Consider the following 14,507-nt stretch of genomic DNA (forward strand, 5'->3'; position numbering starts at 1 on the left):
CACAACAGAAAGATAATATTATAATGTAGGCTATATGGACAGGTATTTTTCAGCATCTTTACATCGCAAATAGACATAATCTATAGATAGATAGATAGATAGATAGATAGATAGATAGATAGATAGATATTTTATTGATCCCCAAGGGGAAATTCAAGAATTTGGTGTTAAAGCCCGTATTGCAAGGTTCATTTTCCAACAAATTTGCATTATTAGCTTGTTGGTACTACTCGCCTAAATTGTTATCCATTGTATTTGATGTTGTTGGGTGTCACAAAACGGAATATAACACGCAAAAGTATACTATTTTACAGAGGTTTGCAATGATTCTTCTTTCCCCCTCAATGCACACTATTGCGTCACGTTGGGGACCACCGAACAAGCCCCCTTGCGATTGATTGACATTTGACAATGACATGAGAGAGGAGTAAAGAGAAACGGGCAAGACAGTGCTCAGCGGTAAAAAGTTCAGATTATAGATAAATAGGTAAATACATAGATATAGATATCCTAAATATATATAGACATAGATAAATCACGTCACATTTGCTGGTCCAGGGTGGCCTGACCAGCGATCAAAACGCAGTCCACCACCATAGTTTACATGCAACAGCACTGCCTAATCGACGGCTTGCAACAGGGGGATCACAGGTGGCAAGTAAACCAAAGCAAAGCTAGCATGATGCTTTATATTTTTAGATCTTTTGACTAAGTTTACTGTACTTATTCAAACTAACGACATCACCACTGTCACTAGATATAAACCCAACGTTGACTTTCACTCGGTGCTATTCACTGACTGTAAACAAGTGTCATATTATCTATGCATGGTCAGACTAGCTTGAGCTCAATTAACGATATCAGCAACACAGGACGTATCTCCACTCATTCCGCTTGGGCCATGCATTTAATTACCTTCCACTGCCTTCACGTCTGCCAGGCTCCAAACTGTCTTCATAACAGCAGTTGCGATCAGTATTAACACAGCCTCAGCAAAGTTAAAACCACTATAGCGAAATGCTAATCGCTAATCGCTAACTGCTAATCGCGATGCCATTTGAACTGCAGTTAGTTTCGCCTACCCTCATAACGGGACCTCTCAAATTCCGAAAAATGCATTAAAATAAGATTGGACAACATTTATATTTTTGTTAAACCTAAGGGTGGATATGATATAAATGGTGTAACGAAATTTGAAGTGTAAATATACAAACTTTATGAAAGTGTAGGCTACGCCTATGACACAACCTTTTCCTATAGGAATAAATGGAAAAAATAGCCTCCATAACAAGATCTCCCCAAATTCAGAAAAATGTATTAAATTGAAATCGGACAACGACGTTATCTTTGGTAAACTCTTAGGTAGCTGTGATATAAATTATGTGACGAAATTCGAAGTCTAAATACACAAACTTTATGTTGAAAGTGTAACTGCGATTTCCATAGAATTTACACTCAAATTAGTAAGCGCAGGTTCAACGTGTCCCCAACCTGTCATCATCAACCGAATTACGTTAAAATTCCATCAAATACCAAAAACGACAAAAACTGTCCTTTAGCAACATCTTGAGATTTTTTCTTAAATGATATTCATATACTGAGTGTTTTATGTACCCATTAATCAAAAGTAGTGTTTAAAATGAACTTTGGCCTTTAACATTCCATTCTCACGGTAATTGCATTGTTGCCTTTATCAAACGCACGCACAGGCGCATTACCGTGATCACAGAATTCATGGGTTACCCACTTTATATAAAAATATATAAAGGTAAATAGACATAATCTATCCTCTGAAAAGCAGAGTTTTGCATCTTCATAATTGCGGCCGAGTTGCAATGAGTTATAGCACGCGTCTGATTGCATAGCCTGTGTCTGATGGCAGTGACCAAGACCAGATGGCAATACGTGGATAATAACAATTAGGATAATGCAGGCTAAAATATAAAAATATATAAAGGTAGGCCTAAAGGTCACTGGACATTCTTGCAAGTAAACAGTCGCTGACATCGATATTGCTTGAATCCCGACGCGCAGAATGAATGAAGAATGACCGGTGAACTACTTATATTCGCTATACAGTAAAAACATAGCCTATCCATAAACGTTCGGTCTACATGACATACAGTATCTCGCTTATAATGTAGTCCGCCGTAGGCTACATGGGCAGTATCTAACCCTGGGTCATATTGGAAACGCCATACTGTACCATAACGTATAGGCCTAAATTAGTATGATGTACTGTAGGTATTTCCGTCATAAGGTAGCCTACTATGTTCTATTACCAAAGTAAACCTACTACATTTGCCACACATTGCCTACTACATTACTGCAAGCAGAAGGAATAAAAGCAAGCAGAGGACAATGGACATGGATGCATATTTCTTTCCAGAAAGCGCTGCTTGGAAAATTATAATTAATTATTCGAACTAACAGCGCATAAACATAGGTTAACATCAGATGGCATAGGCTAGGCCTTTACAGTTTTCAATATATGTATTTTAGGTACAACTCAGCCATTGATTGCATTAAAGCCTATGCTAATGATATTGATGAGGGGGCGTGTACAAGGCGGAGACCTAAAATCACCCGGCTGCGCACGAATTCACGTTCATTTGCGATTTATAATGGCCACATCTGCAAGAGTGGCGTACGCACGTTTTTTTGTGCGTACGTTCGTTTCTCTGAATCACACGTACGATCATATCAGAAATGATCTAAGATCAAATGAATGATGGTTTCTACGCGATACTTTTATAAATGAGGCCCCTGGAGTCTATATGCGTATTTGACGGCCAGACTGACCCCTCTGGTTACGCACAGAAAAGGGGGGCACTGGTGCCCGTATATGACGACCAGTTGGAACTGACCTAGAGGTCAGTTCTAACTGGTAGTCATATACGGGCACCAGCGCCCCCCTTTTCTGTACAGAACTAGAGAAGTCAGTTCCAACTGCCCGTCATATAGGGGCACCTGCGCCCCCCTTTTCGGGCCAGTCCCTACACCAACACCTGCTCACATGAAAAGCATTGTGGGAATTGGGTCAGCAGCTGCCCTGGTGGCTCCAGCTGTTGTGCATCCAGATGGTGGGGGCTCCTTTTGCCAGGTCTTCTGCACTAAGAGTAATCAGTAGGAGAGTAGAACAGTTTATGTCTATGAAGCTGACTATGGAGCCAATGAAGAATTAATCACACACACACACACACACACACACACACGCACACACACACACACACACACGCACACACACACACAAACACACACGCGTACGCGCACGTGCACACACACACACACACACACACACACAAACACACACACACGCGCACGCACACGCACACACACACACACACACGCACACGCACACGCACACGCACACGCACACGCACACGCACACGCACACACACACACTCTGGATCTGGGACACATGTGGCCTGCAGGGGGCAATGCAAGGAAGCCAACTCTGGATAGTGCATTTTTATTTGACCAATATGTCTCTTTTATCCAGGAAAAGACATTAGTACAACAGAGCGTATTTTGTGCTGTGCTTGAGGTGTAACATAATATGTAATGAAATCATCAAATAGGAACATTATATAAAAATCAATATTTTGAATTACATCCGCCATAGGAGGATATGTTTTCATTGGGGTTTGTTTGTTTCTCTGTCTGTCTGTTAGCAAGATATCGCAAAAAGTTATGGATGGATTTTAATGACATTTTCAGGGAAGGTCTGAAATGACCCAAGGAAGAAATGATCAAATTTGGGAGTGATCCGTATCACTGTCTGGATACAGGAGTAGGTTATGTGTTCGCTTGGCGGAGGTTGAGTTCTCTGAGTGCTTTTCTAGTTGATAACTGTGGGTTAAAATGTAGCCGAGACTCAGATAAATTAATGAAATGTGTTGATGCTAGCTAGACTGTTTACTCACAATTAGAATATTTGCAAAATAAACAAAATACATATTGGTACATTCTGAACAAAAGGGTTCTAGGGGTGCTATATAGAACCATGCAGGCTTTAAAGAACTCTTGGAGGTTCCTTTGGTGGACTCTTCAAACCATGGAGGGGTGCCATGTATGAAGCATGGTTTTTAGATAGAGTCTTTATTGTCCTATAAAGGATATTCTTCTTCACACGTCATGTCATTCATAAAAGATGGCAGCATTGATGTAACATACATCTCATACATATAACATATCATACATCACACATCACACATTACACATCACATATAACATATAACATATAACATATAACATATAACTATAACATATAACGTATAACATATAACATATAGCATGACACCCACCATACCATACACACCCTATACCATACCAAACCTCCATCCCTCTAGTTCCCCTCCCTCATCAACACAGTGCAATCAAAAGTGGTTTTGGTTCTATATACTTTAGCACCTTATTTTCTTTAATTTTTCTTTTAATTTTTAACAGGATTATGGTATCGAAATGAAGCCATACTGACTCCAGATGATCTGTGTATGGCGGTCCTTCTCTCTCATTCTCCAGTGTAAGACCTGGAGAGGGTGATCCCAAGAAACAGGGTGTGCCTAAAATGACTTCCTGTAGCAGTCAAGAGAAAAGAAAGGCACACTCCCCTACACCCAGCTGTGTGTCCATGAAGAGTGATCAATCTAAGGATTGGCAAGTCAAATTTGAAGGGGGAGACTCTTCTACTGGACAGTAAGATAATGGCTCCTATATATATGTTGTGTGTGTGTGTGTGCGCACGCGCACGTGTGTGTGTGTGTGTGTGTGTGTGTGTGTGTGTGTGTGTGTGTGTGTGTGTGTGTGTGTGTGTGTGTGTGTGTGTATGGTTGTGTGTGATTGTGTGTGTTTTACAGCTAATGGGATTTGTTTTGCTGTAGTCCAGAGATGAAAAAGCAGAAGAGGTCCCCCTCCCCTATATCCAGCTGTCTGTCCATGAAGAGTGATAGATCCAATGATCTGCCAATCAACTTTAAAGGGGGAGACTCTTCTACTGAACAGTAAGATAATGGCTCCTATATGTTGTGTTTGTGATTGTGTGTGTGTGTGTGTGTGTGTGTGTGTGTGTGTGTGTGTGTGTGTGTGTGTGTGTGTGTGTGTGTGTGTGTGTGTGTGTGTGTATTATACAGCTAATGGTATTTGTTTTACTGTAGTTCAGAGATAAAAAAGCAGAAGAGGTCCCCCTCTCCTACACCGAGCTGTCTGTCCATGAAGAGTGATAGATCCAATGATCTGCCAATCAACTTTAAAGGGGCAGACAATTCTACTGGACAGTAAGATAATGGCTCCTATACAGTATGTTGTGTTTGTGCTTGTGTGTGTGTGTGTGTGTGTGTGTGTGTGTGTTTCATTGCCATTTAAATATGTACAAAGTGATCTGGCTATCCAAAACATCAAGTAGATTTTCTGTCGAAAATTACTCTCGAATATGAACAGACATTTTGTCTAGCGTAACCTCTGGTAGATGGATGACATCATTGTCCATTGTGATGTCATGATAGGGAGGTACCACTCTGGTAGTGATGACGGATAACATCATGATAGGGAGGTACCACTCTGGTAGTGATGACGGATAACATCATGATAGGGAGGCACCACTCTGGTAGTGATGACGGATAACATCATGATAGGGAGGCACCACTCTGGTAGTGATGACGGATAACATCATGATAGGTAGGTACCACTCTGGTAGTGATGACGGATAACATCATGATAGGGAGGCACCACTCTGGTAGTGATGACGGATAACATCATGATAGGTAGGTACCACTCTGGTAGTGATGACGGATAACATCATGATAGGGAGGTGCCACTCTGGTAGTGATGACGGATAACATCATGATAGGTACCACTCTGGTAGTGATGACGGATAACATCATGATAGGGAGGTACCACTCTGGTAGTGATGACGGATAACATCATGATAGGTAGGTACCACTCTGGTAGTGATGACGGATAACATCATGATAGGGAGGTACCACTCTGGTAGTGATGACGGATAACATCATGATAGGGAGGTACCACTCTGGTAGTGATGACGGATAACATCATGATAGGGAGGTACCACTCTGGTAGTGATGACGGATAACATCATGATAGGGAGGCACCACTCTGATAGTGATGACGGATAACATCATGATAGGGAGGAACCACTCTGGTAGTCACGAAGTATAATACATGTAGATTTATACATTTAAAACAACGCTAGAAAAGTTGGATATAAAAATCAAGCCTTAAAGGCTACCATTAAGTAAAGGTAATATCTATCCAGTATACTTCATTTTGAATGTTGAATGAATGTTAAACATTAAACCACATTTACCGTAGTTGTTTTTGAATGGTTTGATTTAGATTTAAAATACTGTATTTTGGCGTTCATTCACAGATATCAGCAGATCCACAAATCTGACCTGCAGAATAAGTTTCAGTGTCTGATTGAGGGAATCTCACAGCAGGGAGACACCAGACTCCTCCATGAGATCTACACAGACCTCTACATCACAGAGGGGGGAAGAGGAAAGATCAATGATGAACATGAGGTCAGACAGATAGAGAGGGCATCCTGGAGAAAAGCAGCGCAAGGCACACCAATCAAATGCAGTGATATCTTTAAACCCTTATCTGATCAAGCCAAGCCCATTAGAACAGTGCTGACAAAGGGAGTGGCTGGCATTGGAAAAACAGTCTCTGTGCAGAAGTTCATTCTAGACTGGACCGAAGGAAAAGCCAATCATGATGTCCAGTTCATATTTCCTCTTCCTTTCCGGGAGCTGAATGTGGTGAACGAAAAAAATCTCAGTCTGGTGGATCTTATTCAGCACTTTTTACCAGAAATTAAAGATCCCAGAGTCTTCACCAGTTCAGAGCACAGAGTCATGTTCATCTTTGATGGCCTGGATGAGTGTCGATTTCCCCTAGATTTTCACTCCAACCCAGTTTGTTGTGATGTGATGGAGCCAGCCTCAGTGGACGTGCTATTGACAAACCTCATCAAGGGGAATCTGCTTCCCTCTGCTCTCCTCTGGATCACCACCAGACCAGCAGCAGCCAATCAGATCTCTCCTGACTGTGTGGACAAGGTGACAGAAATAAGGGGATTCAATGACCCACAGAAAGAGGAGTACTTCAGGAAGAGAATCAGTGATGAGAACCTGGCCAGCAGAACCATCACACACCTGAAGTCATCCAGGAGCCTCTATATCATGTGCCACATTCCGGTCTTCTGCTGGATTTCAGCAACTGTTGTAGAGAGGACATCAAAAGAATCAGAGAGTGCAGCAATGCCAAGGACTCTGACTCAAATGTACACACACTTCCTGGTCATTCAGACAAGCATGAAAAATGTCAGGTACAGAGAAGGAAATGAGGCCAATGAAGAGACCATTTTAAAACTGGGGAAACTGGCTTTTCAACAGGTGGAGAAAGGCAATCTGATCTTCTACGAGGAAGACCTGAGAGAGTGTGGCATTGATGTCACAGAAGCATCAGTGTACTCAGGTGTGTGTACTCAGATCTTCAGAGAGGAGTCTGGGCTGTACCTGGGGAAGGTGTTCAGCTTTGTGCATCTGAGCATCCAAGAGTTTCTAGCAGCTTTGCATGTGTCTGTCAGCAACAGACAGAGAAACATGCCTGACCAACAGCAAACCTCTCATCTCTCTGCTCTGTTCACAGCTGCAACACTGCATGACCTACACAAGACTGCAGTGGAACTGGCCTTACAAAGAAAGAATGGACACCTGGACCTTTTCCTCCGCTTCCTATTGGGCCTTTCACTGGAGTCCAATCAGATTATCTTAAAGAACCTTCTGCCACAGATTGGTAGCCAAACAGATGCAGGGCAAACAGTCCAGTATGTCAAACAGAAGATCAGAGATCAGAGTAGCTCAGACAGAAGGATCAACCTGTTCTACTGTCTGAATGAGCTGAATCACCATGCTGTAGTGGAGGACATTGACAGAAGCTCAGGAACTCTATATGTAGACATGCTTTTACCAGGAGAGTGGAAGACTAAGAGATTTGAGTTTGAGATGTCAGCAGAGCAGCTGGCTGAGTTTGACCTGCAGAAGTACATAAGGACGCCAGAGAATGATCAAACTGAACTCCTCAGTCCAGATGAAGTTCTTCAGAAGCTGCTGCCAGTGGCCACAGCATCCACATCAGCTGAGTAAGTAACACACTATGTGTGTGTGTGTGTGTGTGTGTGTGTGTGAATATGTGAGTGATAATGGAGAGTTTTATGGTGTGTCTCCCTGATGAGTAAAAGCCCTTCTATGATCTTTTAAAATGTCTGTAGTTTGTTCCTCTACCTAACTGGTGATTTGGCCGCTGCTAGCATTCATACCGTAAGTGACATACAGTAGCTGAAAAGTTAGAGACTGAAACAATATCTACAATACTAACACAGGGACAGCCAAGTTCAAAACTCAATGGAAATAGTGCTAGACTGATGTGTGTACTATGCCTGTGTGGCAAATGAATTGGGCTTGATTGTCTTGCAGCGCATCGTAATTAAGGCATCTGAGGCAAACACATATAAGCCTTCATAAACACATCATGAAAGACAAATGTGTTTTTACTGTAAAATCAATCTGAGTTGACACACACATAGGTCACAGCCTTTTTTCCCTTTATCATAACATGTTTACAGGCCTAGGCTACATGTTTGTAGGCCTACGCTGATGGCGCTGTAGACGTGATAGAGCCTATCAGAAGGTCCCATATCAAACTATGGCTGTGGAGGGAAACAATTATTTTTACATACAATATTATTTGCAAGGTTTTGCTAACAATATTGAGATGTAATTCAAATTGTAATTTTGAAACATTTCAAAAGTACCTGTAATTGAATTACACATTTTTCTCCAGTAACTATAATATATTACTGTTACATTTATTTTGTAATTAAATTACATAACTCAATTACATGTAATGCGCTACTCACCAACACTGCCTGTGTGTCAAATTAATTGGGCTTGATTGTCTTGCAGCGCATAGTAATTAAGGCATCTGAGGTAAACACATACAAGCCCTTATAAATACATAATGAAAGACACATGTGTTTGTGGGTGGGTGGGTTTGTAGAGGATTGGTGATTAATTTTCAGATATTTCAACTCTGTTTCAGGCTGGTTAACTCTAATCTGACAGAAAAGAGTTGTTTTTATCTTAACTCTGCTCTGACCTCACACTCTTCAAGACTCAAACTGCTGAACCTGAGTTACAATGAGCTGCTGGACTCAGGAGGGGGATTTTTATATGCTGCTCTTTGTCATCAATCTTGCAAACTGGAGAAACTACAGTAAGCATCATTTTCATGAGTTTGAGTGAGCATGTTTTGTGCACATTTCTGTGTGTTTGTGTGTGTGTGTGTGTGTGTGTGTGTGTGTGTGTGTGTGTGTGTGTGTGTGTGTGTGTGTGTGTGTGTAGGAAAATGCATGTGTGGAGGTCATGTGAAGTGGTGGTGGGGTTTGTGTAAATGCAGTGGGTATGTGTGTATTGTATGTTAGGGCTGGTTTGGTCAATTTTAAGCTCCAAAGTACCCTCACTATTCTACCCTGATGCAAAAGGGTAGAATACTGATTCTCACTCCTTTCAGCTGTTACTTTTTCTCAGTCGAGGTTGTTATTTAAAAAATACGTTATTTTATTCCATATAACAAAGTAATTGTGGAGGAAGTCAAACTTAAATGCGGCTTCATCATGCAATGTTGAAGCGAACGTTAACGTTTATTTACGCTCATTTACATAATGTCCCCAGGAAACACTAGGAGAGGAGTGTAAAGTAGTGTCGCACGCACGCACGCACGCACGCGAACACACACACACACACACACACACACACACACACACACATGGTTCAGACCAAAGATTCCCGACGAGACAAGACGAGACGAGACGAGCCGCGACTGCGACTCAACGTGCTTAATGCTCTGCGACGGCTTGCGACGGCTTGCAACTACGTGCAACTTCTAATTCATACCGCTGCAACTCAGTCTCGTCGCGTCGGGAATCTTTGGTGTGAATTGGGCTCAAGAGCCACCTAAGTTCAGAGTTCCAAATGTCCAGTTATGTTGTTCACATATACGGCCCAACCGTTTAACATCTGCAGAACCTCTGGTCTGAAAGCGGCTAAAGACAGCAAGTGTGTGTGTGGGGGGAGGAGTGTGTGTGTGTGTGTGTGGAGAGGAAATGTGTTTATGTGTGTGTGTGTGTGTGTGTGTGTGTGTGTGTGTGCGCGCTTGTGTTAGAGAGAGGGAGGAGGATGTTTCTGTGTGAGTATGAAATATTTGATATTCAGATGTTTGTTTCAGGCTGGTTAACTGTATTCTGACGGAGAAGAGCTGTTCCTATCTGGCCTGTGCCTTGATGTCACACTCAAGTCTCAGACTGCTGGAGCTGAGTAACAATGAGCTGCTGGACTCAGGAGTGGAACTTTTGTCCTCTGCACTTTGTCATCAAAACTGCAAAGTAGAAGAGCTACAGTAAGCATCTTAACATTGGCAAATGCCAGAATCTTTATGAAATCTGTGTAATTGGGTTTTGAGAATACATGTCTTTGGACCAATCTTTTGTGTGTGTGTGTGTGTGTGTGTGTGTGTGTGTGTGTGTGTGTGTGTGTGTGTGTGTGTGTGAGTGAAAAATGAAAGAGGGTCTTGTTTGTCATGTTTAAGGTAGACCAGCATGTGTGGGTAAGTGTGTCTGAGTAGCAGGCTGGTGATTAATATTCAAATGTTCAACTCTGTTTCAGGCTGGAGAAGTGTAGTCTGACAGGGAAGAGCTGTTCCTATCTGGCCTCTGCCCTGACCGCACACTCCTCAAGTCTCAGACAGCTGCACTTGAATAGCAATAAGCTGCTGGACTCAGGAGTGGAACGTTTGTCTTCTGCACTTTGTCATCAGAACTGCAAACTGGAGGAACTAGAGTAAGTATCACTTCATGTTGCAAGTTTGTGTGAGAGAAGGATGTGTGTGTGTGTGTGTGTGGGGGGGGGGGGGCGGGGGTCAGTGTGTCTGAGTAGAGGATTGGTGATTCATATTCAGATGTTGAACTCTGTTTCAGGCTGAGCTACTGTAATCTGACTGAGAAGAGCTGCTCCTATCTGGCCTCTGCCCTGACCACACACTCCTCAAGTCTCAAACTGCTGAACCTGAATCTCAATGAGCTGCTGGACTCAGGAGTGGAACGTTTATGTTCCGCTCTTAGTCAACAAAACTGCAAGCTGGAGGAACTACAGTAGGCATGATTTCATGAAGGCAGTAGCGAGTGTGTGTGGGGAGGATGTGTGAACTGTGTGTAAATGGAAGAGTGTTTGTGTGTCGGGGAAGCATGTATGGGAGATTGTTGTGTGTGTGGAAGAGTGTGTGTTTGTGTGTGTGTGTGTTGGTATGGAAGTGAATGTATGTAGGGAGAGAGTATCTGTGATTGGGGCAGTGGGGGGAGGGGTGTGTAAAACATATTGTGGGAAGTATGTGGGAGTGAGGACTGTTGATTAACATTCAAATGTTTTATTTTAAGTATATTTTTTGTCCTTTTTGCCTTTATTAGTATAGGACAGTGAAGAGGTAGACAGGAAACAAGTGGGAGAGAGAGATGGGGCGGGATCAGGACATGACCGCAGGCCGGATTCGAACCTGGGTCCCCGTGGGCACTCGGACCCGTAAATGGTACGGACGCTGTAGCCTGCTGTGCCACATCGCCCCCCCTACATTCACATGTTTAACTCTGTTTCAGGCTATGGTACGATAATCTGACGGATAAAAGCTGTTCCCATCTAGCCTCTGCGCTGACCTCAGATTCCTCAAGTCTCAGACGGCTGGACCTGAGGTTCAATAACATGATTAGTGAATCAGCTGTAGAGCAGCTCTCTGCTCTAGTGAAGGACCCACGCTGTAAACTGGAGAAACTTGAGTGAGTAAATATCGAAATATGTCACTCAGATCTTTAGAACATGAGAACCAACATGGTTGTCTTTTATTTTCTGTTCTCTCTCTCTCTCTCTCTCCTGTCTGTTTTCTCTGTGTTCCTCCTGTCTGTTCCTCTGTGCATCTCCATCCATTTTTCATCTCTCTCTGTGTCTCCCTTTTTCTCCCTATTCCTTTGTGCACATACAACACAATGTGGATAATACAAATTACTGGATTATTACGGAATTACTTTGTAGCAAAATAAGCAAGCAAAGTGACTTGGCTTGACTTGGTAAGAGGAAGAAAAAGTAGACAGTAAACACAAAGAGATCTAAAAAAAAAACACTATAAAATATCACACCACGTTGCAGTTACAGGTACACACCAGTACCGTGTACCTCACCCAATGTGTTCCCCCTCAGCATGGCAGAGCAGAGCTAGCCTTGTACAGAGATAGCCTATGTAACCTGCGTTGTGTGGAACCACCGCGGTCCAGCCCTGCACACGCCCGGACTCGAACCCGCGAGACAGCAGCACCTCGGATCGGGAGTCGAGCGCGCTAACAATCCAGCTAAAAGCCCAGGCTACTAGCTTTCATGCCAGCAGCGCTCTTGAAACGTCGGGGAGTGAGGTTTACTAACGTTCTACAGCATAGCTAACCAGCTAGCACCCGTTACACCTATGCAAGAGCTAGAAAAGAGAGCAGGCTGAACTGCCACACCAGTACCGTGTCCCTCACCCAATGTATTCTTCCCCCTCAGTATGGCAGAGCAGAGCCAGCCTTGTACAGAGCTAGAAAAGAGAGGAGGCTGAACTGCCAGCCCCACCACCATCACTCTAGACACCCGTTTAGTTATGACTGCTGACATGTGGAGAGACTCCTGGATCTCAAGCATTCACAGATCTTTATTATCATCTCAATATTAACAAGTGAAGGGGTGAAATGTAATACTTGCACTCTAAAAAATGCTGGGTTATTTTTTCAACCAAACCGCTGGGTTGAGGCTGCTGGGTCATTTTATTGGGTTGTTTTAACTCGTATTGGGTCATTTCTGTAACCCAGCTTGTTGGGTTGATAGTACAGCGCTGCTGGGTTGACCATTTAGGACTGTACCCCTCCTCTCCCCCACCTGATGTGGAGCACACTGCCCAGCACCTGGGTGAATTTAACACAGCTGCATAGTTATTTGAGAGGTTGAAGAAGTGAAGGGGTGAAATGTAATACTTGGGTCCCGGTTATTAAACAAGGCCCACCATACAGGGACTTTCACATCACGGCCATGAGGGCATGTCTTTTTTTTTGCTAATGTTTTTTTGCTAATGTTTGCACTGATGATGATCTCTCTCAGTGCTTGTGATTGGGTCTGTGCACTGATCTATGGTATTCTTTATAGATGTGGGTCTGTGGTGTTGGACTTCCTGTTTCTGCGCGAATGTGTTTCTTATGGCTGCTGTTAGTGATGTCACAATAGAGCCCTATGTCGTCATGCAGTCTGGCTCACTGGTAGATGGTTGTCATGGATACTGATTGATGATCATCTTCTCTACTTTATCCTGCAGAACTAAATGGGGAACAGTAGAGTGTTGAGCCACGGCCCTGAACTGGATGAGGGCTGTGACTGATGCAGAAGTTCGTGATGTATTAGTGGGATCACTCACACACACACACACACACACACACACACACACAAACCAGCATCTGCTGTGCAGAATGTCTGGGAAGGAACATGAGCCTGACCCCAGCTTCCAGCCCAGCTTCCATCAGCGCACTCACACACACAAACACACAAACACACACACACCAGCAGCATACATAAAATATGCTCCACACTCACACACACACACACACACACACACACACACACACACACACACACCAGCAGCATACATAAAATATGCTCCACACACACACACACACACCAGCAGCACACAGGAAAGCATGAATAGAGGAGGACCAGTCACTCTCACAGATGTGCACAGGTGGACGTATGGATTAGGGTGCACATTGTGTGAATGTCAGTATCTGTTGTATTTGTTGTTATATTGTTTTGTGATGTATGAAACCACATGGACATGTAGACTGAGGTAGACATTGTATTAACATATATGTTTGCCTTCTGAAATATGTTTTCATTATTTATTTGAATTGTTCCTCATATATGTAACCATATGGATACTGTTTGTTGAAATTGTGTATGCGTGCATGCTTGTGTGAGTGTGTGTGTGTGTGTGTGTGTGTGTGTGTGTGTGAATGGGAGTTAGCAGGAAAGAGTCAGTTAATTTTCATTCTTTATTAGTGTGAGTCCATGCATATCAGATGAATCAATACATTACTGTTTGCTTTGAGGAACCCTGTTGTCCTGTTTTTACAATGTAATTATATTTAATAAATTCAGATGGAACTGTGGGTTTTTCAATGTTCCATTTTCATTGTTTAATACTGTGAGTATAGTACATTGTCATGAGTGTGTGTGTGTGTGTGTGTGTGTGTGTGTGTGTGTCTAGACCAAATTCTTCAGCATAATGGGCCACATGTTAATCTGAGTGGAGGGCCGTGGGTCACAAATAAATTGATGTGATGTCACTTTAGATTACACTGAGAT

General features: G+C 42.9%; 1 protein-coding gene across 4 annotated transcripts in view; it reads left to right on the forward strand.

Moving 5' to 3' along the window:
- LOC134084366 (NACHT, LRR and PYD domains-containing protein 3-like) overlaps positions 1–14,246 on the forward strand; it is a 16,196-nt gene extending 1,950 nt beyond the window's left edge. The window contains exons 2-12 of one of the 4 annotated variants that reach the window (XM_062539890.1): positions 4,450–4,698; positions 4,884–5,003; positions 5,157–5,276; positions 6,389–7,500; positions 7,675–8,167; positions 9,127–9,300; positions 10,312–10,482; positions 10,749–10,922; positions 11,060–11,233; positions 11,732–11,908; positions 13,465–14,246. In XM_062539890.1, coding sequence (XP_062395874.1) covers positions 4,571–4,698; positions 4,884–5,003; positions 5,157–5,276; positions 6,389–7,500; positions 7,675–8,167; positions 9,127–9,300; positions 10,312–10,482; positions 10,749–10,922; positions 11,060–11,233; positions 11,732–11,908; positions 13,465–13,492 — 2,871 coding nt within the window. In that variant the 5' untranslated portion in view covers positions 4,450–4,570 and the 3' untranslated portion in view covers positions 13,493–14,246. Of the gene's footprint in view, positions 1–4,449; positions 4,699–4,883; positions 5,004–5,156; positions 5,277–6,388; positions 8,168–9,126; positions 9,301–10,311; positions 10,483–10,748; positions 10,923–11,059; positions 11,234–11,545; positions 11,909–13,464 lie in introns of those variants that run through there. The other 3 variants (XM_062539873.1, XM_062539881.1, XM_062539898.1) reach the window with 3 other exon arrangements.
- Positions 14,247–14,507: the final 261 nt, after the last annotated feature.

The sequence above is a fragment of the Sardina pilchardus genome, chromosome 1 (genome assembly GCF_963854185.1).
Source record: "Sardina pilchardus chromosome 1, fSarPil1.1, whole genome shotgun sequence".
NCBI classification, from domain to species: Eukaryota; Metazoa; Chordata; class Actinopteri; order Clupeiformes; family Clupeidae; genus Sardina; species Sardina pilchardus.